This window comes from Neodiprion fabricii, chromosome 2 (assembly GCF_021155785.1).
Source record: "Neodiprion fabricii isolate iyNeoFabr1 chromosome 2, iyNeoFabr1.1, whole genome shotgun sequence".
In the NCBI taxonomy this organism is placed as follows: Eukaryota; Metazoa; Arthropoda; class Insecta; order Hymenoptera; family Diprionidae; genus Neodiprion; species Neodiprion fabricii.
Window position 1 is genome coordinate 2,759,734 of NC_060240.1, and position 26,439 is coordinate 2,786,172.

Genomic DNA, 26,439 nt, shown 5'->3' on the forward strand with positions numbered 1-26,439 from the left:
TTTTTTTTCCTAATAACGTAGTTGAAAAATGGTCATTTCGACTAAACACCTCTCCGAGTGTGAGGACGAGAGATGGAAAAACGCGGTGGGAGGATTGCTCCGTTGGCTGGCAGTGTCACAGCGTGACTCGCTCCGGTTAATTAACTCTCGCGACGAAACCCGTGTAAAAGACGTGTAAAAAAGCCCGCGGTAGCAAGAAACAGACAAGGGTATGTATAATAATACCTGTACGCGTAGGTGTGTTCTAGAGGAGGAAGATGTGTAGGGTAGAATTTTGCGGAGGGTGCCCACTTGTCTGTTTCTCGGTTAAACGCCCGCGTTAAGATAGAATTGTTAATTCATCGTGCGGTTGACGTTTCATTTGCTGAATGTAGGTACACACAATGCCGACGAGTCACGGAAACTCGTCGACGCGTTGCAGTACACAAAGGACTCGACTCGGCTCGACGTATACTCCCAGTAAAATACCGGTAATTGCACGTCGGCACGGTACGAAGAAGCTCGGTGGTGGTGGTGGTGGTGGTGGTGGTGGTTCCTGGATGGAACTGGATGGGGTGCAGGGTAAAAATTTGAGAACTCACCGAGGTCCAGGGCCAGGGATTCAGGGACCCGCCCGATAAAGAGGAGGCCTAGAATCAGGATCAGGACGTCGCGAAGCTCAGGTGCAAGTCTCATCTTGCCGCCAAGCTGAGATTCAGCCATTACCCCCAGGCCTCGAAGGTCCTCATCGTAGGCAGAGGCGACCATCCGCCTCGGATCTGGGCTCCAACATGACTCCGACTGTAACTCCTCTTCACCTGGAACCAGAGGAAACACAGTGTCGGTCAGTTTAGTGGAGGAATCGTTGTTGCGGAGGCGATTGATGCCTGGATAACGACGCAAGCACAATCGTACTATCACACCCTCACACCCTCGCAACCTCGCGCCTTCACATCTCTCTCTTTGTCACTCACTATCTCTTCCAACGTCGTCACCCGGCAGTAGCTTTTCTGCGCGTTCGATGGCCCGTGCAAAGCAAACGAGCCCTACAACAAAACACACTCGAGTCTTCCACCCTCCTCTTCGTCCTCTCTGTCTGGGTGTCTGTCTCTCTGTTTGTCCTCAAAGATCCTCATGGCAGGCCCGTCTCTGTACCAGAAACACAATTTACAACGCGACGCGACGGGACGACGACGACGACGAAGACGACTCGGAGAGTAGGTTCATCATGTCCTTTGCCCGTTTCCACTGTGTGGGTTGGCGGATCGTTAGCGACCCTGCCGACGACTCGCCCCTCACTTGAGAGGAGACATTTTTTCACGAATATACATTCCTTACCCTACAAACCTACGTTACGGGACCACGAATCTTGGGAACGGTCCTGGCAATTCAGTAGGAATTTAACCCTTCCATTAAACAAGGGTCGGACAATTTTCACCAGTCCAATGGAAGAGGAAATGCTTTTTTGTACTATTATTAATCGTTTCGTCCCTACAAATTTTAAATCATTATAAACTCATCTATTTCGATGTTGTACCTGCTACAGATGAGTGTTCAATCGAAGGGTTAAATTCGCAAGCTCATTCGTGAACTGCCAAGATATTATAAGCCGACCAGTCTCATTTCATTAAGGGAGGTTTCGAAATGTCTTCCTCTTTTTATCAATACGTTATGCGTAAGATATTAAATATGGAATGTTGATATTTGGTATGCTTACTAAGGGGTCTTTATAAGATATTTTTTACTTTTCAACATTTCTTCTTCATTCTGGTTCAACTAATGAAGTTATTTGTTGTACACGTGCCTGTCAAATTTCTTAGCAAGCATGCGAGATATCAACATTCTATATTTCATATTTTTTCCATAAAAAATTGATAAAGAATGGAACGTAAATTTTTGGGCCCAGTAAAGTAGAAGCCCCTCTTCAAGAAACGGATCTAATTCCAATAATGTAGTCACAATTTCTCCCTCGACGTTGAAAATTCAAAGTGTTAATCAACCGACTGAGACTAAACACCGGATGTACATTACAATTATTCTGCACTGATTAATCCCAGGGCAAGAAAGTCGATTGGCGCTGGCGGATTTTCCGCAGACAAAGGAGTGCACAGCAATTTATTGTTAAAGTCTTGACTGCGAGAAGTTTGTACCTAGTCTGAGTACTCGATGAATATTAATGTTTATACCGGGTGGCGAAACGGCTTCGAAGGTATCGCGTTTTAATCACCATTTGGGAAATTAGTTTCCAGCGTGTGATCTTCACCGACCTTGAATACAGACTCGGGGATCCAGACCGCAACACTGAGCACAAAATCCCAGGTCCAACCTCAAGAAATTGTACTGCAAGAGCTTGTTGCTTCGGTCCAAACGGGGTTTCACAGCCGCTGATCGACGGAATTTCACGCGTAGAATCCTTATAGAAATTGGTTCCCGATCGAATTGTATGGATTTTGGAAGCCAAAGTGTCTGTAGGGTAAGTGGTTCAATGGTCGCTTTCAAAGGATCCCGCAGAATGCTTATGGATACTGGCTGCCGGTTAAATTGGCCGGATTTTCAGTATATTATAGTACATGTTCTCCCGATCAAAAGTTCTCATGGTCACAATTCCCAAAAGTCAGTAGTTTTCAAGATATAGGCTTCGGAAGAAAGGTGTCCACATTTTTTTGATATCTATGGACTTGGTGATTTTTGTAAATTATAAAGCTGCAAGGGGACGCGAAATCAAACAAATCACTCAAAAAACTGCTCGGTCGATTCTCAAAGCGTTGATTCCATCCACGAACTCGCTGGTTTACCGGAAGGAGGTGCAACCTCGGATTTCTCATGAAGAACGAGACCCTCCGATTCTTGCAACAATCGACTTGTCCTGTTTTTCACGTGTCTGCGTGTACATGAGAACTTTTTGAATCGGGAGGATATGTACTATACTACATACTGGAAATCCAGCCAATTCAACCGGGAGCCAATTTCCATAAGGATTCTGCGAAGTCCAAAGAGACGCTGCGAGATTTTCTCCAGCTTGATTCCTCGCTCGTCTAATGGATAATTTTCACCCTCCCCCGAAGCGTTATAATCCTGAAGCTTACTCCAAGTTTTAATTTCGCTCTGAATTTCGGAGTGCCTGTCAAGTCCGCCTTTTATAGCAATCAAAAGTTGTTTTCCCCACTCTGTCTCTCCTTCCTTTTCACTTACTTTCCCGTTCCTCTATTCACGCCGTTTTTATTTCCGATGAAAAATACTCTAACAAATCTGCACCTTTGACATTTGTCATCCCGCTTTTGCTCCCGAGGCTGAAGCACTAATAGAAGAAGAAGAAGAAGATAAAAAAACGCCCAAGACGATGACGAAGGTCGGGATGAGGTGCGTTGATTACTGTAGACTGGATGGAAGGTGGAAGGTGGAAGAGGAGGGCGGGGGTTAAACTTTGGCTGAAATGTGAAAGGAATGTTTCTTCCGCTGATTTTCCTACGACCTATTGTCTACCAAGGAATAAAACGAACGGTCGACAATGGCCGAGAATCCGAACGAATATTATCATTACACTGTGTTTTTTTACTCTCTCTCCCATTTTCTCTTCTCCTTCGTATTATCTTTCATCAACTTTCCACCAGATACTTCTCCTCACCGTCATCTTACGTCCCGTTAAAGTAAATCGACTCATTTGCACAACGTTTTCCCTCACCTCATATTACATTTTCTTGGTTCTAATTTCAGGAAGTTCTTGTCAAAATAACTGCGCGAAAACAATTAGTGTTAACGTTTAACCCCGATAAATTTGACGACAAAATCTTGAATGCGTTTAAAGATTAGTCGACAACAAAGCTGTTCGACTTAATTATAAGGTAAAATACAGAGAGTGCGGAAATGTAGAGGAAAATTGAAGCGGCGTGTTTGTCTTCTTGATCTTAATTCTCTTCTATTTTTGAATTAATAATCACCACCGAGGGAAAAAGCGAGGACAGCATTTCTTGAGCGACGAGTAACCGAGCGAAGAAAACGGAAGGAGATATTTCTGAGCGTCTCGGGGCGCGGCGTTGCTTGTTTGCATTACATCTTTTGCAGCTAGCTCTCGAATAAGAAAAGTTTATTTCCTGCAAACAATTTCCCCCGCAACGTTGGGAAAGGCATGTATACCCAGGTTCGGATGGTAGTTGGGTAGTTCGATATAGCTCCAGCTATAACCTACACCGCCAGCTTCTCTCCTTCTCATTCGTCTTCTCCTTCTTCCCAGATCTTAATTAAATTACTAACAATGTTTTCCCAGACGAAGAATTGCGATGAAATAACTTCGCAAAGACGCCTCTACGGTGCCATCGAGAATCTCGTCTAATCTAAATGAGCGAGCGGTTTCTCATTCTGCTACCTATAAAAAGAAAATTACCTTGCAGTCTCTCTCTCTCTCTCTTTATCTCTCTTTTTCTACACCCATCTTTTTCCATCCTTTCCTTGGCTGCTGCTGCTGCTGCTGCTGCTACCGCAGAATAGATTTGCCCCTTTGTGATATGCGACCTTTTAATTTGGCTCGAGTTTGTAGAGCTTCGCAACACGATTCTCGGGTTAATTTATCACCTGCACTGCTCGGATCTAGAATCGAATGAAACTGATTTAACATTCAATTTTGTTTTTCGTTTTTCCCCCTCCCTCCCTCTCACAACTTTCCGACTCTCCCTGACCGACTAATTCCATTACCTGAACGTTAAATTCGAGGGAAAATTCACAAATTTCAACATCGTTTATACGAGGGTCCGAAACGGCAAGTTTACACCGTTATAATGTACATTACGAGTTTTAAAAAACATACTGAAAAATGAATTTTCCGCGAGACACGCTTTGACGAGTGGCTAAAATTAACACGCATTTTACTGACACGTGGCGTGGCTTGCACACTGAGAAAAGAGTTTATTTACTGTTAACAAGCGTACATTTCGATATGGCGTAATAAATGTTTCGTTATTGTTATCAAATTTTAATTCAACCAAATGTGACTGGTTAACTATTAACAAACTCCTATCGATCATTATTTGACTCAACTATAAGGACCCCGTAGAATCCTACTGAAAATTCATCCAATTCGACCGAGAGCCAATTTCCATAAGGATTCTACGGGTTCCTTTGATGACAATACCAAAACATTTGTTTCGCCATATCCAAATATACGTTTTTTAACAGTAAATAAATTCTTTTCACAGTGTAATGCGTTCGCATGACAAATTGCGAGGCTGAAAAGCCTTTCTCGAAAACTATCTCTCTCTCTCTCTCTCTCTCTCTCTCTTTCTCTTTCTCTCTTCTCGTTCCTCGCCCTCTCTAATCGCGTTTAATAATGCATTTGCAGCCGGCTTTGCGGCCACCGTTCGAACGGAATTACCGGAGTTGCAATTAACGGTTGATTATCGCCACAGTTCGTAGGCACTAAGCCTTATTCGAGCTGTGCGTAGTCGCGTCCCGTCGGTGGATATTTTTTCCGAAAATCCTGCTGCAGGCTGTACCATTGAATTATAGAATACAAGATAATCCGAAACGTGTTAATGATCGGCATTCAACCGGCACGATCCGCTGCGGACAAACGGACCCAAAACACGTTGGATTTCCGCCAATCGGCTGCAGCGCAATTAACAGAATTCAACGGACTCGATTGCTCGCCGGCTCTGCAACCGCTGCATAAATGATTCGACCCTGCGTTATAGATGTCCCACTGTTGCGGGGCTCCGAGTTAATCTCCATTCAGCACGAATCGCGGATGCGTTTTCCGTCCACGCATGCCGGCCGCAGAAGCAAACCGTCTGACAATCAGCTGAGAAATGCGCGAGGTCGTTGCCAGTTTTACCTCGTTTTTCCTCTTTTATTGAGGCCCTTGCTTCGAACTTCCCGTTTCTCTATTTTCGTAGAGAAAAATAAGGTGTTGTAATCATACCGAAAATGAAAAGTTGAGCTTTTACTGGATCTCCATGTTTTGAAGTTTAGAGAACCACGACCAATCATTTTTAAATGGACGTCTGTGCGCGCAGATTTACGTTATCAATTTATTTGTCCGACGATATCTCGAGGACGAGTTACCAAAATTCAATAATTTTGGTCTCAATCGACGCGGCTTTTCCGAACTTAGAACTGGTTAGATTTTGGTTTTGCCTGGTTTGGTACTAATTTAAGTATTTAAATAATAAAATTCCAAAAAATTGAATAAAAATGACGATATCTTACGGATGGATGAATGGATTTGAATGAGAATTGGTACCGTGAAGTTTTTTGGCTCACTAATCGCGAATCTGAAGTCAGATTGTGAAATCGAAAATAGCGAACCAATACGATGGAAAGAGATCTAAAAATATTTCGATTTTTGTAGAAATTGGTAGGCGGAGGTTTTTTGGATCACCGATAACGAATCCAAAATCAAACTTCCAAAATTTGTAACGGTGTGTCCATTATAGTGGTTAAAAATAAGAAAAAATCCAAAGGCTTTAAAATCGTTAATCACGAATCTGAATTTGTAGTTCGAAATTCGAATTGGATATTATTCTTTTTTTTTCTCTATGAACTTGGAACCTGCGGTGTGAGAACGGGAAGTTGGAGGGCTGGCTGATGGCCAGTCTAAAGCCGCTTGTTCTTTCAAGAAGAAAAACCGCATGTCGCATGATTTGCGAATTTACGAAGCGGAAAATGTCCACTTTCGGATCTTGGGCGATTATGGCGTTACATAACGAATTTAGGTGGCGAAAAATGAAAGGCGGAAACGGGATGAGACGAGAGTCGCGCGATAATTCATCAGCTTAACGCGTATTTTATTCAAGTTGAGCTCGGCGAATTACCGGGACATTAATCAGCCTCGCGAGAGTCTTTTATACCTGTATATGTAATACGTCGTGAAAATTCGTAACAGCGGAAACGGGGGTTTGCAGGGATAAACTGAAACACTTTGAGAACCCTGTAATATTAGAGGGCACGAAATAAGCGATCGAACGAGCCATTTCAGTTTCGGGATATGGGAATTACGCTATGACACGTGATTCCCGAACATTTGCACGGACTAGCGGGCGAAAAATACCAATTTGTCAAGGTGCGGGTAAAGCGGAGCGAATCTACGCCGTCCGAAAAATTGAGGGGGGAGAAAAAACCATCCGACATTGGAAATAGACGGGAAACACTAAATCCTACAACATAATACACGCCGCTTTTCCGCCCCCAGCCGAAGGGGATCGGCTGAAAATGTTTCACCAAAATGATTCCCACATTTTTGCGTCAAGATCTTCCTCCCATTTTTCTTACAAGTATCACGTGATAAGGAAGATTTATCGTTCGTCAATTGCAAAGTGAAAATATTTTTTTTCCACAATTATTCATTATTTTTAGATAGGTACACTATTTTTTATCACACTAACAACGATTCTTGTTATCTACATGTCTCAGTTTTTTCGCACCCCAAAATCTTCAGATTTCTTATAATTATAGAGGTTTTCACTAACGCTTACACACTAAAAAAACATTTTTTCACCAGTCTTGCCTCAAAATCGCAAAATTCTTCGCCATTTCTTGTCTCTCGTGATAAAAAGTACAGGTCAAAATGTACTGTCACACAACGCGAGCACGTTTTCCGCGCAAAAAGTAACATTCTCTATGACGGTCGAGTGAGTCTGCGAATGCGCATGCGCGGAGTGCGGAAAAGACCACTTTTAAGTCCTAGGAGTTGAAAGTGGTCTTTTCCGCACTCTGCGCATGCGCTGTAGTGAAAAAAAATCTGAGATTACGCGACCCTAACCTCAGTTTCGTGCTTGATGAAAAAACGTGTAACATACTCTTGTTATATAAAAAATCGTGCGCAACAAGGAGGCAACGGACTTTTCGGGTCGCGTATTTTCAACATTGGTCTTCGGCTCACCTACGAATCATATTGCAAGCTTACGCTCGGCCCAAAAATACCGAGTTTTCCCCCTTGTTACACAACATACGATTTATCCAACGATGATCCGGGATCTCGCCCAAGTTTTTTTGCAGCACCATTCCTGACACCCGTGACTACTGCAGTACTTTAGACACGTCGCAAGACGGTCATTACTCACATGCAAATATACCGGAGGCGAAAGTTGATGTCCGCCACTTTGAGGTAATACGATTCTGCGAAATTTCCTATACCTGTCCAGAATACGCGTTTTGCACTCCGGAGTTTCGTCTCTTCGGAGTTAAAAAATCGAAGGTTCTTCCGACAATTTTTACATTTTTCGCTCCAGCGGATTTCTATGTATATACCTATAGGTATATGAGTGGCATGATTATTCCACGTCATTTGGTTTTCGCGAATCCAAAACTCTCCTTCAGAGCGAGAGAGAGAGAGAGAGAGAGAGAGAGAGAGAGAGAGAGAGAGAGATACTAGGGTCCGAATAAAAACTTGTTAAACTCCTACTTCCCGCTTTTCGCATCGTTCGTTTATACGGGGTTAATGGGCGGGTTCCAGGGTCCTCCTCAAATGGTCTCGAAGAAACGTTGAGCCTAAAGTAAGTTCTCGACTTAGTTTCTATCGCCGTTGGGATCGCGGGGTGACCCATAGAAACCCCCGCAAATTCCGATCCCCGTTTTCCCACATTGCGGTGCGTTGTTTCTCCCTCGTTCTATAACAGCGGCCGGTGGATTCCATTGAAAGACAAAAAGGCAACGTTCCTCGGGGGGAAAGAAGGGAAATAAGAAGAGAAAGGAAAAGTATTGAGACAAAAAGAAAAAAAAAAAAAAAAAAAATTGAAAGAAAGAAAGAAAAAGAAAAAGAAAAACCAACGCGTCGACAGATTCCTCTCGCTGCACGGTCAAACCGAGAGGCAAAACTGGCAGGTGAACGGGATACGAATATCGTCGAAGGGCCGAAGGGGGCACGTCGGGTGGTTTCAACCCCCCCCCCCCCTCAAGAAGCTCTGTATTCCCGGCATGAACGCGAACACTCAATAGTGTGCTTTAGAAAAATTCGTGACGGAACTGCTAATGCCCGGAGTACAATTTACGTTATTAAATCGGCAGAATGGTCGGAGCGTAGCGCCGCTCGAGCCAGTCGAGTGCTTTCTTACTTTCTCGCCCCCTCGCGATTCTCTTTCCCCAACCCAGAGGGCCCCCCCCCGCCCCCGGCCCCCCCCCCCGCCCACGGCGAAATCACATATATACGTATACAGCGCTTTTCTTACGATAAAATTTACACTCACCCGGCTCTCTTTTCACCTTTCGACATAATGCATATACAGGTGTGTGTATATATATATATATATACATATGTACATACATACACATATAACGTGTATTATACACAGGGATAGGAAAAATCGCAAACGAATTACCTTTTACGGAAATCGAAAAAAATTTGCCGAAGAGAAGAAGAGATGAGGTGTAATCTTGATTGCGGAAACTTGCTATACCTCGTGTTCGCGATTAGGGACAATCGTATGAACCTTCTTTCTCTCCTCCTCCCTCCTCTCATTCAATCGCTCTCTCTCTCTCTCTCTCTTTCTCTCTTTTATTCCGCGGCTATCTCCGCCCTCGCTCTGTCACAACTCACGACGACGATGCCTCGCCGTTTGCTTATCGTCAAATGAATACGGCGACAACCCTCTTTTTCCTTAGGCTCTCCTCCACTTTCATTCACATGAAACAGATTTAACGTTCCCCTGTGTTGTTTGTATAACCATTATTTGCCACGTGCGGACATAATTCTTACGTATCAACGTGATACTGGATTATTCCGTGCAGGAAATATTACGTGAACGAGCAATTTAGCGTTGGTTTGAATCTACCTATATTTATGAAACTCAGGGTACATTTTACTGAATCAGCCTGCGTTTATGCAATCCGGTGTAAAGTTTGTCTGAATCAGCCTGTATTTATGCAATTCAGAGTACATTTAGCCTGAATCAGCCTGAAATTATGCAATTTGAGGTACATTTTGTCTAAATCCGCCCGCATTTATGCAATTCGGAGTACATATAGGCTAAATTAGCCTCCATTTACATAATTCAAGGCACATTCAACATGAATGATCCCGAATTTTTGTAATTCAGGATACATTTCACAGATCGAAGAATTTTCCTCGTGGTCCTCAATTATTCATGTATATATTGAAGAATCGACCAATCGTAAACAATGTGACAAATATAAACCAATGAAATGTATCCCAAGTTGCACAAATGCAAGTACATTCCAGTAAATCTATCCCTGCATCGCATCAATACAGACGGATTTAGCCTGTGTGAAATTGTCCATGTAACAGTTCTGATGAAAAAAAAAAAGAAAAAAAAAACAAAACTCGACGCAACCTTTGTTACCCCGAAAAACATGCGAATTGGCCGAGTATCGATTTGCTTTAGGATTTCCCCTCCGTTTCCCGACACCAAAGCTGTTGACATTATTTTTCGTTGGTCCAAAAATTCAAGTATACACAGACATCGCGTAAAATTCTCAAGCCAGTATCGATCACATTCCTTGAATTTATTAGGTATCTCAGGTAAATGAAAATTCGCTAAGATATAATATAAACAATATTATTCCACGTGTCTGTGTAAACATGTCGTTAAAAATTTTACGAGATCATAAATAAATTCCTCATTTATCATATCATCGTCTTACAATTTCCCCCTTCACCGACTTGATCCCAGCTCTTCATGCACTTGATTCGCAAATCTCGTTGACCCAATTGCGAACGATCGTCGAGGCGGCTAATACGGCGATAAATAATCGGTCGAAAGAAAACCTAGGGGAGGTAATGAGGTGAGGGGAAGAGAGGCGGAAGTGGGCGGTGAAATTAGGATCCGGGGGATCGGGAATATACATTATATACACATGTATATACAACCCAACTATACACAAGCAATTCTACACGAGCTGGGAGCGGTGACAGTTTTAATATCGTAAACATTTTCCTTGGGAATGAAATAATTGCGTGCTTTGTTGGCCGGAATGCCTTTATGCTTTTACGCGGGCCGTTCTCTCTCTTTCCCTCTCTCGCTTGGATCCGTTGTAGCTGGTTGTGTACGTACAGAGGGTATACACCTACACACCATCATACACCCACACACACAAATACCTATACATGCGTAATGTGTAGCTGTGCGACTCTACACGTGTTCCCTCAAGAGAGGATACGCGAGGTCCTGGAAAGATCGCTACGAGCAAATTCCTCTCCTTGTGTATGGTATACGAAGGAAGACCCTTCTTGCAAAGGATACAATCGATGCCTACGAGGAAGGGTTCTGCATATTTTACCTTACCCTTATCCCCGCCATCCCCTCTGTTCTTCCAACCCCCCCCCCCCCCCCCTCCGCCCCTCATCCCGCCGCTGCCCTTTATTTTCTAAGGATTCCCGGTTTTCTTCGACCTTCTGCAGTAATTTTTATATTCTGATCCCTGCGCAAGGAGATGCCATTTCGATTTTTGCCTTATTATAATAATAATAATTATTATTATCATTATTATTATTATTATTGTTATTGTTATTATATATTTGGTAAACTCTTGAGATTGCTATAAAAATTTCCGGGACCATGCGAATATTGTGGTAAATTCTATCAAGCCGAGCGTGGACTCGGTTATACATATACCTATTATTACTTCATCCTAACATCACTGTAAATAAATCGTCGTTTTTTTTTTTAACGCTTTTTAATCAGTTATTATAGAGGTAATGTGTAGCATAATGTGTAAAGTCTGCAGGGTGTTTGTTCGAAATAAATTGATGAAGATGAAGAATAAAAATATAAATAAACAAGCAATTGAACGGACAAACATATGAATAAACAGCAATGTTTTTTCAACGCGGGAATCGTCCTATTATCTCTGTAGCGAGAGAAAGAAAGAGAGAGAGAGAGAGACAGAGGCCTGGAGCATGCGTTGTTGAATTTTTACGTGATACTGTCGTGCCAAACACAGTGAAAACAGCGAGTGAAAGAGGGAGATAGATGAATAACAAAAAGAAAAAAACGAAAAATGAATAAATTAATTTAGACGAGTACATAACGCTCGCGTCACGCGGTCTGGTTATCTCTGAAATTCAGATCTCAGCGGGAATTCCAATTGTAGCGAATGAATGTAGATACGTACAAATATGTATTTCCCACTGGGTGTGCGATATAGTGTAGTATGTATGGATGTGTGTACATCTATACGAAGTTGTTACATCAAAATGACGAATTATAAGCGAAAGGCGCGTGGGAGTGAAATAACGACGTTACCAATTTCGGCAAGTAATGTAGTATATAATACATATTATATAGGCGTGAAAAAAAAAAAAATAAATAAAAAAAAAAAAGATCCGACTTGAATAGAATAAGGGATGTGAATGAAATTCACACGTGCCGCGGGTTAATAAAGGGGGAAACACCGAAAAAAAGGGTAATGAAAGAAAGGAGATGAGATAAAAAAGAAAAAATGTTTTAAAAAAAAGTAATTATTCAAACACGTGTGTTTCGCGCTGTTCCAGATTTGATTATCTCTTACTTTTTTTTTTTCATCTTTTGAAGGGTGCAGGCTCTTCACGATTCGTTACGTACAACGTTATCCCTTTTTTACATTCCCTACATGCAATTTAACTGTCAATATTATACTAGATTTAACCGAAAAAATTAATCTGGGTTTCTTCAACTTTGCGCAATGTAATCGACGAGTAGGCGTGCTGTGTAAATAATGTCAATTCGTTTCGAGTTCGATTTGGAAAATTCCAAGACTTCGCCTCGTGTTCCATTAAATCGCAGAGATATCTCGTCGTCCACGTGCAAAAACGGAACGTTGCAGCTCGAGCTGCCGGAACGGGTTTCCGGATCCCGGACGATGCAGGTGTATACACATACAATATACGTACATATGATATTACATAAATTTTTGGGTGCCCCGGTCGTCGCAGCAGCATCGGTGCTATAATATTGATCCTGCATGGGTATACCAGCCGATGCACCGCTTTCCGAATCCAGGCTGCACTGCGTAGCGTATCGGAAAGTGCAGTAGAAATTCGCGCTCGAACGAGCAGTGCTTCTACAGTATAGTTAATAGTATATATTTGCACTACGTACCGAGCCTCAGATTCGCGAAAGTGAATATTTTATTTGAAGCAATAACAACCGTATACCGAAATAAATGTAAAAATCGGAATTAGAATGGTTACGTTGTTATAATAATAATTATTGTTATTCAATTGCTCGTGAATATTCGTCACTTTTCGCTTGTCAGTCGAGGTTTGATGGATTCCCGTACGCCGATGGAGTTCAGCCTGCATTTATGCAATTCGGCGTACATTTTGTCTGAATCAGCCTGCATTTATGCAATTCGGGGTACATTTTGTCTGAATCAGCCTGCATTTATGCAATTCGGGGTACACTGAACCGGAATCAGCCTACACTTACGCAATTCAGAGTACGGTTTGTGTTCTTGTTATTCAATCGCTCCCGTATATTTGGCAGTTTTCCCTCGACAGTCGAGATTTGATAGAGTCACGTACGCGATGGAATTCAGCGAAGAAAAAGAGTCGGAGAACAAAGAAAGAGAGAGAGGGAAAGAGAAAGCGAGAGACTTGAGATTTGAGAGACTGCACATGGGGATGATTTCACGAAGCGAAGTTTAACCGAGACGATTCCAACCCATCCAGCTTCTCCTTCTCCTCATTCTCTTAGCGTTTCCCGATCACTGCATCGCGTGTGTTTTCTGCTGAATCAGTGGGTAGGAAGGCACGAGCCGAGCCTCGAGGCCCCGAAGGGATGCCGGAGAGCCGGGACTCGCTATCTAATACGCGAAATTATGGGTGGCACACCCGGGCGTACAATACCCCCTGCGAACAATCGTATAAGTCAGACTCACGTCGAATAATAACCTATGGAAACCGGGAACGCCGCCCCGCAGCATCACGTTTGTTAGAAACTGAAGCGTGCACAGAGATACGAAGGCGAGAGACGGCGAGGGGGGAAGAGGGGAGAAGAGGAGAGGGAGAGAAAGGGCTTCTCCGACTTATCGATAAGTGGATGTAGTCGCATGGCACCTGCGTCCGTAGAACCGGCTGCATGAGAGGGTTGACAAAATTTTCAAACTCGCGATTTTCGATAAACAATCAACCGGTCCCGAAAAATTGTCGTTGTACTCCGTTCCACGTCAAAACCAGGTCACTATTTTTCGGGATATGTTTAGCCTGATTTGTTCTGTTCTAAAAAAGTGGAATTCAAATATTCATCTCCGCGACTAATTCCTACGAGAATTTCTAACCTGAACAAAAATACTAATATCTTTCTTCAAGTACAGAAAAATAAAGCTCAACAACATTTTTTAATTATTCACTGTGCTGATGTAACAATAATAATCTGCAGGAAATGATAAAAAAAAAAAAAAAAAAGTTGAAAAAAAGGCGTAAGTGGCGGGTTTCTCGGCACCGCGAAGAAACCGTTCTCATCGCAACGGAGGATATTCGGGGTAACTCGGTGACGACTCGAGGGAGGTTCCGAGGTCGAAACGTGCGGTCCCCACGAGTAGAATTGGCGGAAAGAAAGGATCATCGTAGGCGGTAGGAGGACGTCTACCGGGGGTGAAATGAATAGAAATTGACTCCTCGGAATGAGGTAAAGGGGAAAAAGGGGGAGAAGGGAGGGGGAGGGGGTCGTGAAGTCCCTCGGCGAGCGGACCAAACCGGTCAACCAGTAGCCACAACGGGTAAAACCGGAAGTCCTCTAATCCCGTTTAGGACACTGTGGCGTAGAAAATTCCCTCCGTCGATCAGGAGCTAATTCCACCTTCGGGAAATTCAACGTTTTCGAGAAAGTCTGTGTGCCTGGATCAAAAAAAAAAAAAACATCAACTCTCTATTTTCGACCGCTGGATATCCGGCAGCTATTGCGGGGACCGGAAAGTGATATTAGGGAGGACACATATGTCCCTAAGTCTAAAGGATTCGTGTAAAAAGTTTGTAGTAACGATAGCAACACTTATAAAATTATATTCAAAACGATTGGTTGACTCTTTCAGTCAAGCAATTCGCTTGTTTTTCATTTTAATTTTTTTTTGTTTTCGGCACGGAAGTGAAATTATACGTTACATATCTGTTTTTCGACGCTCAATGCGATTCTGACGTCAAGAATTTATTGAAACTGAGAACAACCCCTAAGACGGGGTAAAAATAGGGGTGAATTATTAGTATTGCTTTAGATAGTGTTCTTCAATGAGATTTATACGAATGTTTATTTTAAGACGGCACGATTTTAGGGTGAGAAGAGCTGCAACCCTCAATACTATCAATAAGCACCCCCAAGGAGGGTGAAAACTACCCTTATGAATTGAATTTTGTAAATCTAATTCTTATTCCGAGATCTCTCTTTGTCAACCAATGAATTCCAAGCGTTAATATTAGTATACGTTTGTTATAAAATTTCACCGCTAACGAATCGCATTCACGAAAATGCATCATTTTATCACACATTTCTCTACAACAATTGTAAACTAGTACGGATTTACGAAAATATTCAAATCGTTCCAAAGTTTAAGTATTTTATTACCTGAAAATCGAAAAACAGCTCAAGATTTTGCATGGAATATAAATAAGAATCGTGAAAAAGAAAAAAAAAAGAACGTGCCACTGCAGCGGCATCTGTGACTGAAAGGGTTGATCTCGCGCTCATGATTGCTACGGCCAAGGGAAAATTCCCGTCGGTTTGAAAAAAAATACGGTCGTCATTTTCACGCACGATCTCGGGTGTTAATATTTGCTAATATCGTATCGGGGAGGTGGGGGATGTAAATTTCGATGCGACGCGATATCGACGATAAACTAGCGATCGGGGAAATCCGGGAAATGGGAAAATCCTCGCTGCTTGTGACTTGGCAACACGACGATGCAGCCGAAGCTACATGTATACTTGACAGGTTATACAGACCGGCGAGTGAATATCCACCCTGCATTTTAATGGCTCTGTTACATGCCGCCAGGCAACCAACCGTGCAGTTATAAGAGATATCAAGCTCGCAGTTCCAGCAGCGGATTCGCGTAAATAGAAACCCGGAATGCAATCTTCCCGCCGCAGTTTTCATACACGCGGTACGGCACGTTTAAAGACGGAAATGAAAAGGATAAGAAGATGCGAGACGTGAATCCGGAGCTTTGCAAGCTCTTCTTCGATTTCGTACGAAGAATTTCCTGAACCCAACGTTTCTCGATCCTCGTCTCTTCTTTATGGAAACAATTTCTAACTACATGTTTTTTTATTTTTTTATTTTTTTTTTCAATCTTTATCCCTGCTTCGTGGGTTTCCTATTTTTCGTTGAAACGTTCAACGTGGTTTTCCTCACTCGCGTGCTACTGAAACTAATTCTAGGTAACTATAGGCGCTATCGCTCCGAGAGGGGTGGAAAAAATAGGAAAAGCAAAACGCACGAGACGGCTGACGCTTTGCACAATTGTAACCCGAGAACCGTCACGCCGTTTTGTTTCTACGATAAAGGTGAAATATTATTTTTTACACGGGTTTGGGTTTTTTTTATTCAACTCTTTTACTTTTCATACTCCGGAGAAGAGAAGGGCGAAAAATGAGAAAACACCGTTTCTTGTCGTTTTTTTTTTTTTCTTTCTTTTCTTTTGCACATGTTCTCTCACTCACACCTGTGTTTACAGACATTACGTATAAAAATCCCGCCGAAGAATGTTGCAATAATACCTCACTGTAATTAAAAGTGTTTTTTTTTTGTTTTTTTTTTGTTTTTTTTATATACACCGACGGTCGCACGCCGTTGGATAATTGGAGTTTAATGGTGTGTTAAAAGTTTATTATATACTTGGGGAAAAGTAGGCAGGTGATTAAAAACAATTAATCTCAACCCCTCGCGCCATCCAAGTTTCCCGCCCACTTTGTCATACATACATACATACATATATATGCGTTGTGTAATATTACACTCAGATGCTGTATGTATCAATATCAGTTTTCAATATCAATTCTTTCGAGCACGCATAAGGTTTTACGGTCTGAGTGTGTGTCCTCAAAATACGAAGTGAAAAAAAAAAAATGAATAAAAAAAAAAAATAGAAAAAAAAAATCAAACAACTCCAATACTCGCAAGAATTCGATCTTCTGCGGTACGCGTGAGAACCGAAGAGAAAGAAAAAAAAAGAAAAAACTGAAAAAAGAAAGAAAGGAACACGTTAAAGGGATGAAGAAAAAGAGAGCGCAAGATGTCGATAAACAAGGGAGGTTAGTAAAGCTAGGGTTTGGAAACGGGCGGTTCCCCCAGGTGGAATATTGTCACGTGAAAGGGGAGGGAAGTTTGAGGTTACAGGGTCACGTAACCCTGCTGGCGAATATCTTGTGGCATCGTCGAAATAAAGGAGGATAAAAAAAAAAAGCAAAAAAAAAGGAAAGAAAAATTGGCAAACTTTGGTGCTCTTTCCTTTTAGCGAGTAGGTAGGTAGATAGGAATCGATCCATTGTACGTGTGTGTGTGTGTTGTGTGCGGTGGAGGAAAAGATGGGCAAGCGTTGGAGGGTGGTTCAAGTTTAAAGGCTTGATACGTCGATACAGTACGTTAAACGTACACGTGAACACGCGGCAGCTACGCGTACATGCACAACACAAATACAAGTCGAAAGCTGTTAACTTTACCCTATTCGCCCCTGCTGTGCATCAATGCTTGCAAAACTCCGTATCAATCGTTTCGATTTATAGACGTGAAAATTTTACCGTCAACACCGCCTATCTCAGCATACGTATACATTATATATATATATATATATATATATATACAACGTGTATACTACATGATCATACGGACTCTATACTTGTGCGTACATCGTCACTTGGCAAACATTCATCTGCACCGTTAACCATGCACACTTTTCTACCCCATAAGCACGCTCCGAAGAATAGGTATGTAGGCATATATGCGTACCTATATATATATATATGTATATATGTATATAACATATCCGCGTTTTACCGAACCGTGCATAAAAATACTCGACTTGACTTGAATTCACTCCAACTTTCCTACCGAATGAGGATACTTGTCTAGTAGTTCGACTAGGGCGCATAAGCATATCTGCGAAGAAAAGGATAAACTAGTTGATAAAAAAAATAAGGAAGGGAAAAAATAACACTAATGATAAGAATAACAAATTTCACAATGCCGTGAAAATTCTGCAGAATCATTTCTAGGCGACGTAGCTCTGCAAAAATGTGTCTTGCCGACAAGAGTGGCTGGATAAGACCGTAAGCACGATTCGTACTTTATTTCCCTCTCTTTTTCTCTCCACGTCACTTCCCGCAGTGATTACATCGAACCGGTGAACGTTACGTAGACGAGTTTCTGCGATTTTAAATACATGCGCTCGCAAATGCAGGAGTACTATTTTGGTTCCTCGTTACAACGATGGGATTAATCGAATGGCAGGAAGGTTTGAAACAAAGGGAAGAAATAATTTATTACCGTAGGTATGTGGATAAGTAAACTTTTTTAATTAGCTGAGAATTTCAGCAGGAATACTGTCTGTATTAACGTAGGTAATGAAAAAAACTTTCCCATGCGTTTCACGACTGTAACATACAGAGGTGAAAAAGCTCCGCGTCTGGTTTTCTTCTTCTTCTTACGGAAAAGGGCCAAAGAAGGCTACTGTGTAAGATGAAGAAGAAGAAGAAGAAGAAGATGCGAAGGTATTCGCAGCGATCCGGGATTGACCCAGTTGCGGAAATCGTAAATCTGTTGAAACGTGCGCTTCTTTCAAAACGTCGAACCGCTGGCACACGAGTCGGCGGAAGGTTTCGAATTTCCCGCGGTATGTGATACATTTAAAACGGTATGTAAATATATGGGGAAATATTCCATGCGAATCCACCAACCAACAACTGAATTTGTTTAAAAAATTTTGGGATATTCTTCCAACTCTTAAAAAGCACCCTGAATTTTTTAAACTTCTCGATCGACCGGTTAATTGTTTATAAATATTTAAAGTGATTTTGAGAACGATCATTTTTCTAATTCTTAAGACAATTTCAAACGGTAAATTTTTAAAGTTTTGATAATTGTTCGGCAATTTTCAGACCATTTAAACAGTGTTTTAGTTGATCAAAAAAATTAAAAGTGCTAAGTAGAACAAAATAGAAAAAATAATGGCCCACGATAGGCCCAATTTTAAAATCTTTGAAAAAGAAAATAGTGTTATTGAAAATTTTTAAAATGGTCGTTTTCGAAATCACTTCGAATATTTATGAATAATTGACCAGTTGAATAAAAAGTCTGAAAAAATTCAGGGTACTTTTTCAGAGTTGGGACAAATGCATAAAAAATTTGATATACAATCAAAAAAAAAAAAATCATTCATAAGTAAGTACTATAGTGAAAAAGTGGGGGTATTACATCACTTAGACACCAATAAACGAGCAAGTGGAATCAAAATTTCGGGTATTACGAGCTGGAGGAGAATCGATGGGGTAGTTTTTATATTTTTCTAAACGGAAGTGCATAACGTGACCGCAACTGCACGACGGAGTCGCGTGTCGGAAATCTACAGAGCAATCCATGCGGCAGGTGTAATTAGACGACGTGTTCATCAGGTTGCATGATCGACTGCGACTCGTATACGAAATTCAATTGCGATTCCCAGCCCGTTCCGATCTCTGGGACTCGATACACCCCCGGGGTTGAAAACATTCTCTTTCATCCGTTATTCACGGGTGCGTAGAAAAGGAGGACCGGCACTCAGGAGTCCCGGTATCGTGGCTGAATAATTCACCCACATGGAAGAAGCGGGATACCTAGACCTGAGAGAAAATACCCCATCTGGACAATGGGTGAAACCGTTTTACAACACGAGGTACGATAAAACCGGTGGTAAATCCTCAAATGGATACGAGACTGAGAGACTCTTAACCTCAATTAACTAGAGATTTGTGCGGTACCAATATGGCCGAAGTCGTGGAACAAAGAAACAAGGAAACGATAACTAAAACAGAAGGGATGAGGGATGCGTGACGATCGGTCAGAGACCAGGGGGACCAACCACGCGATCCTGTAAGGCCTCTGCCACGAGGTTTATGTTATTGATTTCATGAGGCACGAGGCGATGAAAATCGGCCAGACGATGTATTCCTGCAGCCCGCGGTAACTCGCTGGAGCTCCAGGGTTTTAAATGATGGGCAATTTCACCGCTGTAATTATTATCCATAAATTATGCCGGTCTACGTATGCATCCATGTATGGAGGTACCAAGGCTTGTGACTGCATATAGTGCGGAGCTCGTACAGCTACCGGCACATTATTATACCCAATGCGGGAGGAGAAACGTGTGTATTATATAGCATAATAGCATCGCGTTAACGTCGGCCGGTGGGTGGGAACCTGCCCAACTCGAGTCCCAAGCCTCTGGTGCATCGCTTCCATGCTCTGCCAAGTTGTAACAACCAACATGCCCAGCGCTACTCGACTATCGTGCCCGGGTGATCAACGCCCGCCCGAACAGCAACCCCGTGCCATGATTTTGGGGTAAAGATGGTAACCAGAGGTGGTTCCATACCCCGGAGTACCGGAGGGACTCGCAGGCTTAATTGGAAGCTCTTGACGAGCTAAACTATGCAAGCCTGACTGCAGAGCTGTCGTCTCGAGGTGGGGTGAAAAAGTTTCAATTCTACCGTATAAACGTCTCGAAGAATTTTACTTACAAGGGTGGAACGAAAATTGACAATGAGATTGACATTTTTCGAGGCATCAGCGTCGATATTCGAGTCTGACGCTTTCGAACAGCAGCTTCGTACGGACGTACACCTTGTAATTGAATCAAGCGAGGCGCGCGTTGTATCAATCAAAGTGAAAAGAGAAAGGGAAAGAGAAATCCGAAATAGAAGGGAGAAGAAGTTGATACGAAAAAAACAAAAAAAAAAAAAAACAAGAAGAAGAAAACAAACGTAACCGGAGAAGAAAACTTTATTTGACGAATGAAATCCGATAAAAGCATGGCCGGCTGATGGGGAAGTTTATAAAGCTCCTTGTCAAAGTTGGTTTCAACCACTCGACCAATTCATCTGGGACTTTTCTCGAGATACACGAAATGAACAGGTGATGGTTTTGGATGTACGACTTCTCCCCGACGTGATCCACCCAACCGAGCACCAAAATTTCGACATCTCCTTCAGCGTTCCAACGACTGATCAAGCAAGCACGGCGTCCTTTGGCAAGTTCAGTCCTTCCGAAGCAAAGGGATGGAGAACGGATTGGCAAGTTGCACCGTCACATCTATCCTCGTCTGTTTTCGCTCTTGGGTGTTATACGTATAGCTGGCGAAATCGTTAGACAAGCGAGCCTTGAAAACGAGCGTTTCGGTCGTTTGATGTTCTCCGACAAGCAGAGAGACTCCGTGTTCCCGATCCGTTTGAGGAGCGCGGGTTGCGCGGCTGCCCGAGTAACGAGAAACTTTTCAATAAACATGCATGCCATACACTCGAAACGAGTCTGCGACACTTTACGAACACGATTGCGCGCGGTTGGTTATTGGGCTTCCCGTGTCCTCTTTTATCCTTTCTTACTTCCCTCTCGACTCCTTCATATCGCTCGCAGACTTAACAGGGTAAAAAATTGACAGCGCCATTTCACGGACTAAGGTGATGGGATTCACCATTTAGAAATTTATGCAGTTTTGAACCGGTGTTACAATTCGTTCTGGACAACTTCAAGGAAGCCAGGGTTTTAGTCGGGATTCATTGGGGCTTCCACGGTAAGACGTCCACACTGATTCCCGGTCAGGGCTAAGTCGGGAATTGATCAAGTTTCCCTGGGAAGAAGTTTTCACTCATTATTCCAAAGGTCCCAGCACTAATTTTTTTAGTCGGGATTAATTGGAGCTTCCACTGGGATTTCCGGTCGAGGCCTGGTCTGGAATTGATCGGGTTTCCCCGGGAAGAAGTTTTGACTTATTATTCCGAGAGGAAAAAAATTCTCGTCAAGTGGATGCACGGAGCGTTGGGTCCCGGAGGGACGTAAACGACGCTTTGCCCCAGTTCGTTGCAGCTCGTTGACGAGAAGCATTAGACGGGTGGAAAGGGGGCGATTCGTGTCAAAGAAAGCGTTACAGCGGAGCTCGCGAGTGCCTTTAATCTGGGAATACCGAGCATTCAGCCGGGTGGGTGACTCGGTTCGTATTCCGGGGCTTATAACTATGAACCTGCCTAGAGCCCATTCGTGTAGTTGGTAAGCCCCGAGACAATGGCCCCGGCTTCTCCTAGTCGTGGCATTTCAGCCCTGAGACGTGTTCGGGGAATCGGCGCCGGAGGGCGAAGACCGGGGACGAGATTTAACACGAGATAAGACGATTACAGCTTAGCTTAGCGCCCGGACGGAGGCGAGCCTATCCTCGTCCTCGTCCTCGTCCTTATCCTCGTCCCCCGGGTTTTGCTCTGGTACAACATACAACGACGGGTAAAAATTGAAATTAGCCCCTCGGTCGAGTTTTATTTTTCTCTGTTACTGTCTCCTGCTTTATTTCCATATACCCAAATTCAGCGGGACGAATTATTGCAGCTTACGCTGGGCTGCCGGTATTCCGGATTATTCGTCATACTCCAGATAGATTTTTAGGGGTGAAATTTCTATCCAGCTACAATTTCAATTTCGATACGTCGCAGGCCGAACTAAGATACGAGAATCCTCCGATTCTCAAGCCTTCAACAATAAGACCCAAACGTTAACCCGAAATACGCTGCTCGATTTTACCGCTTTTTTGACTCAAACCATGAATTTCTTTTCGAACTTTCACCACTTCCAGCAGTGATCCAGAAATCAAAAAAACATTACAACCTTATATGTTTTCGGTACAAAGGAGCTTCACCTTTCCAAATATGAAATCCATTACAAACAAATCTTCAACAATCTACTGAAAAGCACGTTTTTTACAGATACGAGTATATATCATTAACGTTAAGCGAAAAAGTAGATATTTAGAGATCCTTAGATCTTCGGAATAAAATGAAAACGGAAAGGTCACGAAATTGTTGATTCGTGCATGTATGCGTGTGTTCCTTCGGGATTGAGGGGATTGGCTTTCGGGGTAAATATATTCTTTTCTTTTCTTTTTTTACATTCATACGTTTACGGGACACGATGGCGGACGGCTCACCTTTAGGACCATCGGAGTATCGTCTCGTTTTGATTGTCCTTCCCTTTATTTTTTTTTCTTCCTCGTACTTTTTCTCCCTCCTATCCCGTGGCGCGAGGGTTCCGTATCACCTACCCTTAGCGAAGAAGATGTGGTGGTTGCTGCCGTGTCGTTAATAGCTCGGCAGCTCCGACGCCCACCGTATCAAGATACGCACCGATATTTATTTTACGGTTACGAGTTTGCCACGGGCTGTCCCGCCGGTACAGGTGCTTTTATTTTATAATAATTTGTTGGTTTCTTCTCCTATTTTCTCTGCCATAAACGTATTTTCATTTTCATTTTTTTTTTATCCATTTTTTATCATCTTCTTCACTCCTCTTCGCGTCCTTGGGTAAGAACTATTTTGACTCTCTCTCTCTCTCTCTCTGTCTTTGGGATTTAGGGGTGGATGTTCGGATGTTATCCGACGCGCGTTGTTCAATTACCTAACGCGAAAAGGGTGTGGAAGAAGAGAAAATAATTCTTAGAGAGTTAAACCGTGAAACTGTGGAACATCTAATTTAAATACCAATTCTTACGGGGTGAAGAGGGAGAAACAAAAAATGGATAAATAAGGGGAAGCAAATGGCCAAAAATCAGGGAACAAACCACTGAAGATTCTTTTCTACTGACACGACTGCAGAATTTACCTCCATCGTTGGATAGTCGTTGGAATATTGCGGGGGTTGTGTTTTATACGTGTGAATTGAATTCTCAGGTAATCAACAGAAAACGGAGTTATCGATGCTGCACGGTGATCAACGAAGCGTTCGAAGATAGATTCTCGATACAGTGTCCTTTGAATTTTTTTGAAAAATACAGCTCGAAGCTGGTAGGGGTGAAAAAAGAGGAACCAAGATACGGATGGAAAGAGACGACATTATACGTACAGGGTTTCTATATCAGACTTATCCGTGTCTTGTCGTGCTCTTCGTCCTTCTCCTCCCCCCCTCCTCTTCCTATTCCTCTTCACCTGCAGTTGTGTCGGCGATATATCCTTCTTTATCATTTTTATGGAGGAGTCAGTGGTCGTGAAATGAGCTTCCATTTATCCCTCAGGCCAATAAAACACACGCCGTGTATCTCTTATTGCCATAGCTCCGCGAACCTCGGGGCGAACCGACCAACCTTTCGCCTTACAACTTTGACTCTTTTCCCTTTTTTTACTTTTATACACCTGTTCCTATAATATCCTTACGCTTATGCTCCTTATATCCCGTATACCTCCACCTTCCACGCGACTTCCTCACCGAGAATTCTCTCCCGTCGCGTCGTACGCTTATCATAATTCTCTCGTTTACCGACTATTGACAATATGCATACATACATACCATGTACCCACCTAAAATTGGCTCGGAGGGTGGATAATAATTGGGAAGTGTATTTTATTTATTCCCTGGGTTTTATATCCTCCGCAGATTGAATGCGAATCGAACTGTCGACAATTGGCACCGAACCAACGAGTCGGCCGGAATTTCTGAACGAATAAATGAAAGAATGAATGAATGAATGAATGAATGAATGAATGAATGAATAATTGAACGAAGAGAGCCGGGGGCTTGTACATCAGCCGATCAGCGATTGAATTGGATTGAATTTCGGATTTCTCTGTACATAAGGGGGTCTGATTTTAATTAGGTGTTCTCTTTTTCTCTTTTTCTCCTTTCGATATCCGATTCTCGTTTTCACGAAACGTCGCTTTCGTCCGGTACATTTTATGGTATCGCGGTCCTGTAACCCCTGTACTTTCTTCATCACGTGCGCAATAAGTACACCTGTGATACACGTGTACGGGAAAAAGAAGGAAAAGGCAGACATGCGGTGAGTGAAAACTTGGAGAAAACCTTTCTCAGAAAAGAACGATCGCGCCGCAGCAGCTCCGAGTGAATAAACAAACCCGTCAACCCATGTCGAATTATGGTTTTCAGTGTAAACCCCATTCCTCTTTCACCCCCCCGAGTGAAAATCCCTAGAATTCCTGCGCATCCTCGACTCGTTCATAACACTCGATTGCACTTTCTTCTACTCTCTCCATTGCGGTTGCGATTTCGAAGAACTTGTATAAAGGATACCGTACATATGAAAACGAAGGGAGTACGTTTCAGTCTCTCTAGAATTTTATATACTAGACTGGATGCGCATAAAGCGTTTTCTTCCCAAGGGACGTAAACAAGACTCATTTCGTCGATCATTTTTCCGTTTACACTTTTTCATATCTTACGATATTTAAGCTAGTGACGTTCATCATCAGTGACAAGGTCATCATTGGATAATATTAGAATGACTATCAATGATTTTTCATTGAAAAATATCGTTAAATTTTATTCATCATGGTTTATTAAATTTTAGACATCCCCAAAGTTGCGAAGTGACGATTTTTCATCAACAAGCCATCGTTACAGTAACGCTACTAGCTTCGTCCTCGTGATATCTTGATGTAAAAATGATTGTGAATTTACTACAAATTCAATGTACAAGAACTTGTCAATTTACGAAATCAGATTGCCATTTCACAAAATCAGTGTAGCGATATAAATTGCTGCACATTTGTCTTAAACCAACGATAAAAGTTTTTAATTTCACTAAAATTTATAGAGAAAACAGGAAAAATCAATTTAAACTTACTGAATTGCGTAGTAAACTTATTAAATTTGTAAACCGAATAAACAATAATGTATGATGTATTCACCGTCCCGTACGGAAATTTTTAACAGCGTACCTTTGGCCCTGGAATATGAATTTACTGCCATGCGACTAAAACTGTGAGTTGATTGGCCAATTTATAAAAGTATAGATATCATGTACTGATCGAACGCGTATATACGCATAAAGAACTGCACATACCCTTCATATGTACATGGTGTACAATGTACACGGACCAGTAATAAATATACGAGTAAATAGAGAGAAAAAAAAAAAAAGAAAAAGAAAAAAAAAGAAACAAAGAAGGAAAAAGTACGTGTAGTAGATCGATATTTGCGGGCGTTAGAACCGGATGCAGGATAACGGCGAGGGAGGAAAGTTTGGGGGAGGGGGGAGGAGGTTTGATAACCGAACGGACATTTTTATCGAAAATTCACAATTCCCGCGGGGTCAGAGATGCGCTAGTTCAGCGCACAGTTTACAAACGCACACACACTGAGAGAAATTTTTAGTTCCGGTTACCGCTAAGTCCTCAACTATTTTCATTTTTTACCACAATCGAAAAATTTAGTTTTCCAGCTTTTACCGGAAAGTCTAGTATCCGTTGCTATTCTTTCTCATTACGATCGCCGTTGCTATATTTTCTAGCAACTGTTGCGAAAATTTAACGCTTGTGTAAGAATAAATTCTCGTTAAAGCCTTGTTTAACTAAAAAAGTA

The 26,439-nt window shown here is 42.3% G+C and overlaps 1 protein-coding gene across 2 annotated transcripts in view; it reads right to left on the reverse strand.

Annotated features, from left to right (window-relative positions):
* The window catches only part of LOC124175753 (discoidin domain-containing receptor 2-like), a 109,163-nt gene that overhangs the window by 53,218 nt on the left and 29,506 nt on the right, over window positions 1-26,439 (reverse strand). Inside the window, exon 2 of one of the 2 annotated variants that reach the window (XM_046556247.1) lies at window positions 582-797. In XM_046556247.1, coding sequence (XP_046412203.1) covers window positions 582-747 — 166 coding nt within the window. In that variant the 5' untranslated portion in view covers window positions 748-797. Of the gene's footprint in view, window positions 1-581; window positions 798-26,439 lie in introns of those variants that run through there. The other variant, XM_046556248.1, reaches the window with a different exon arrangement.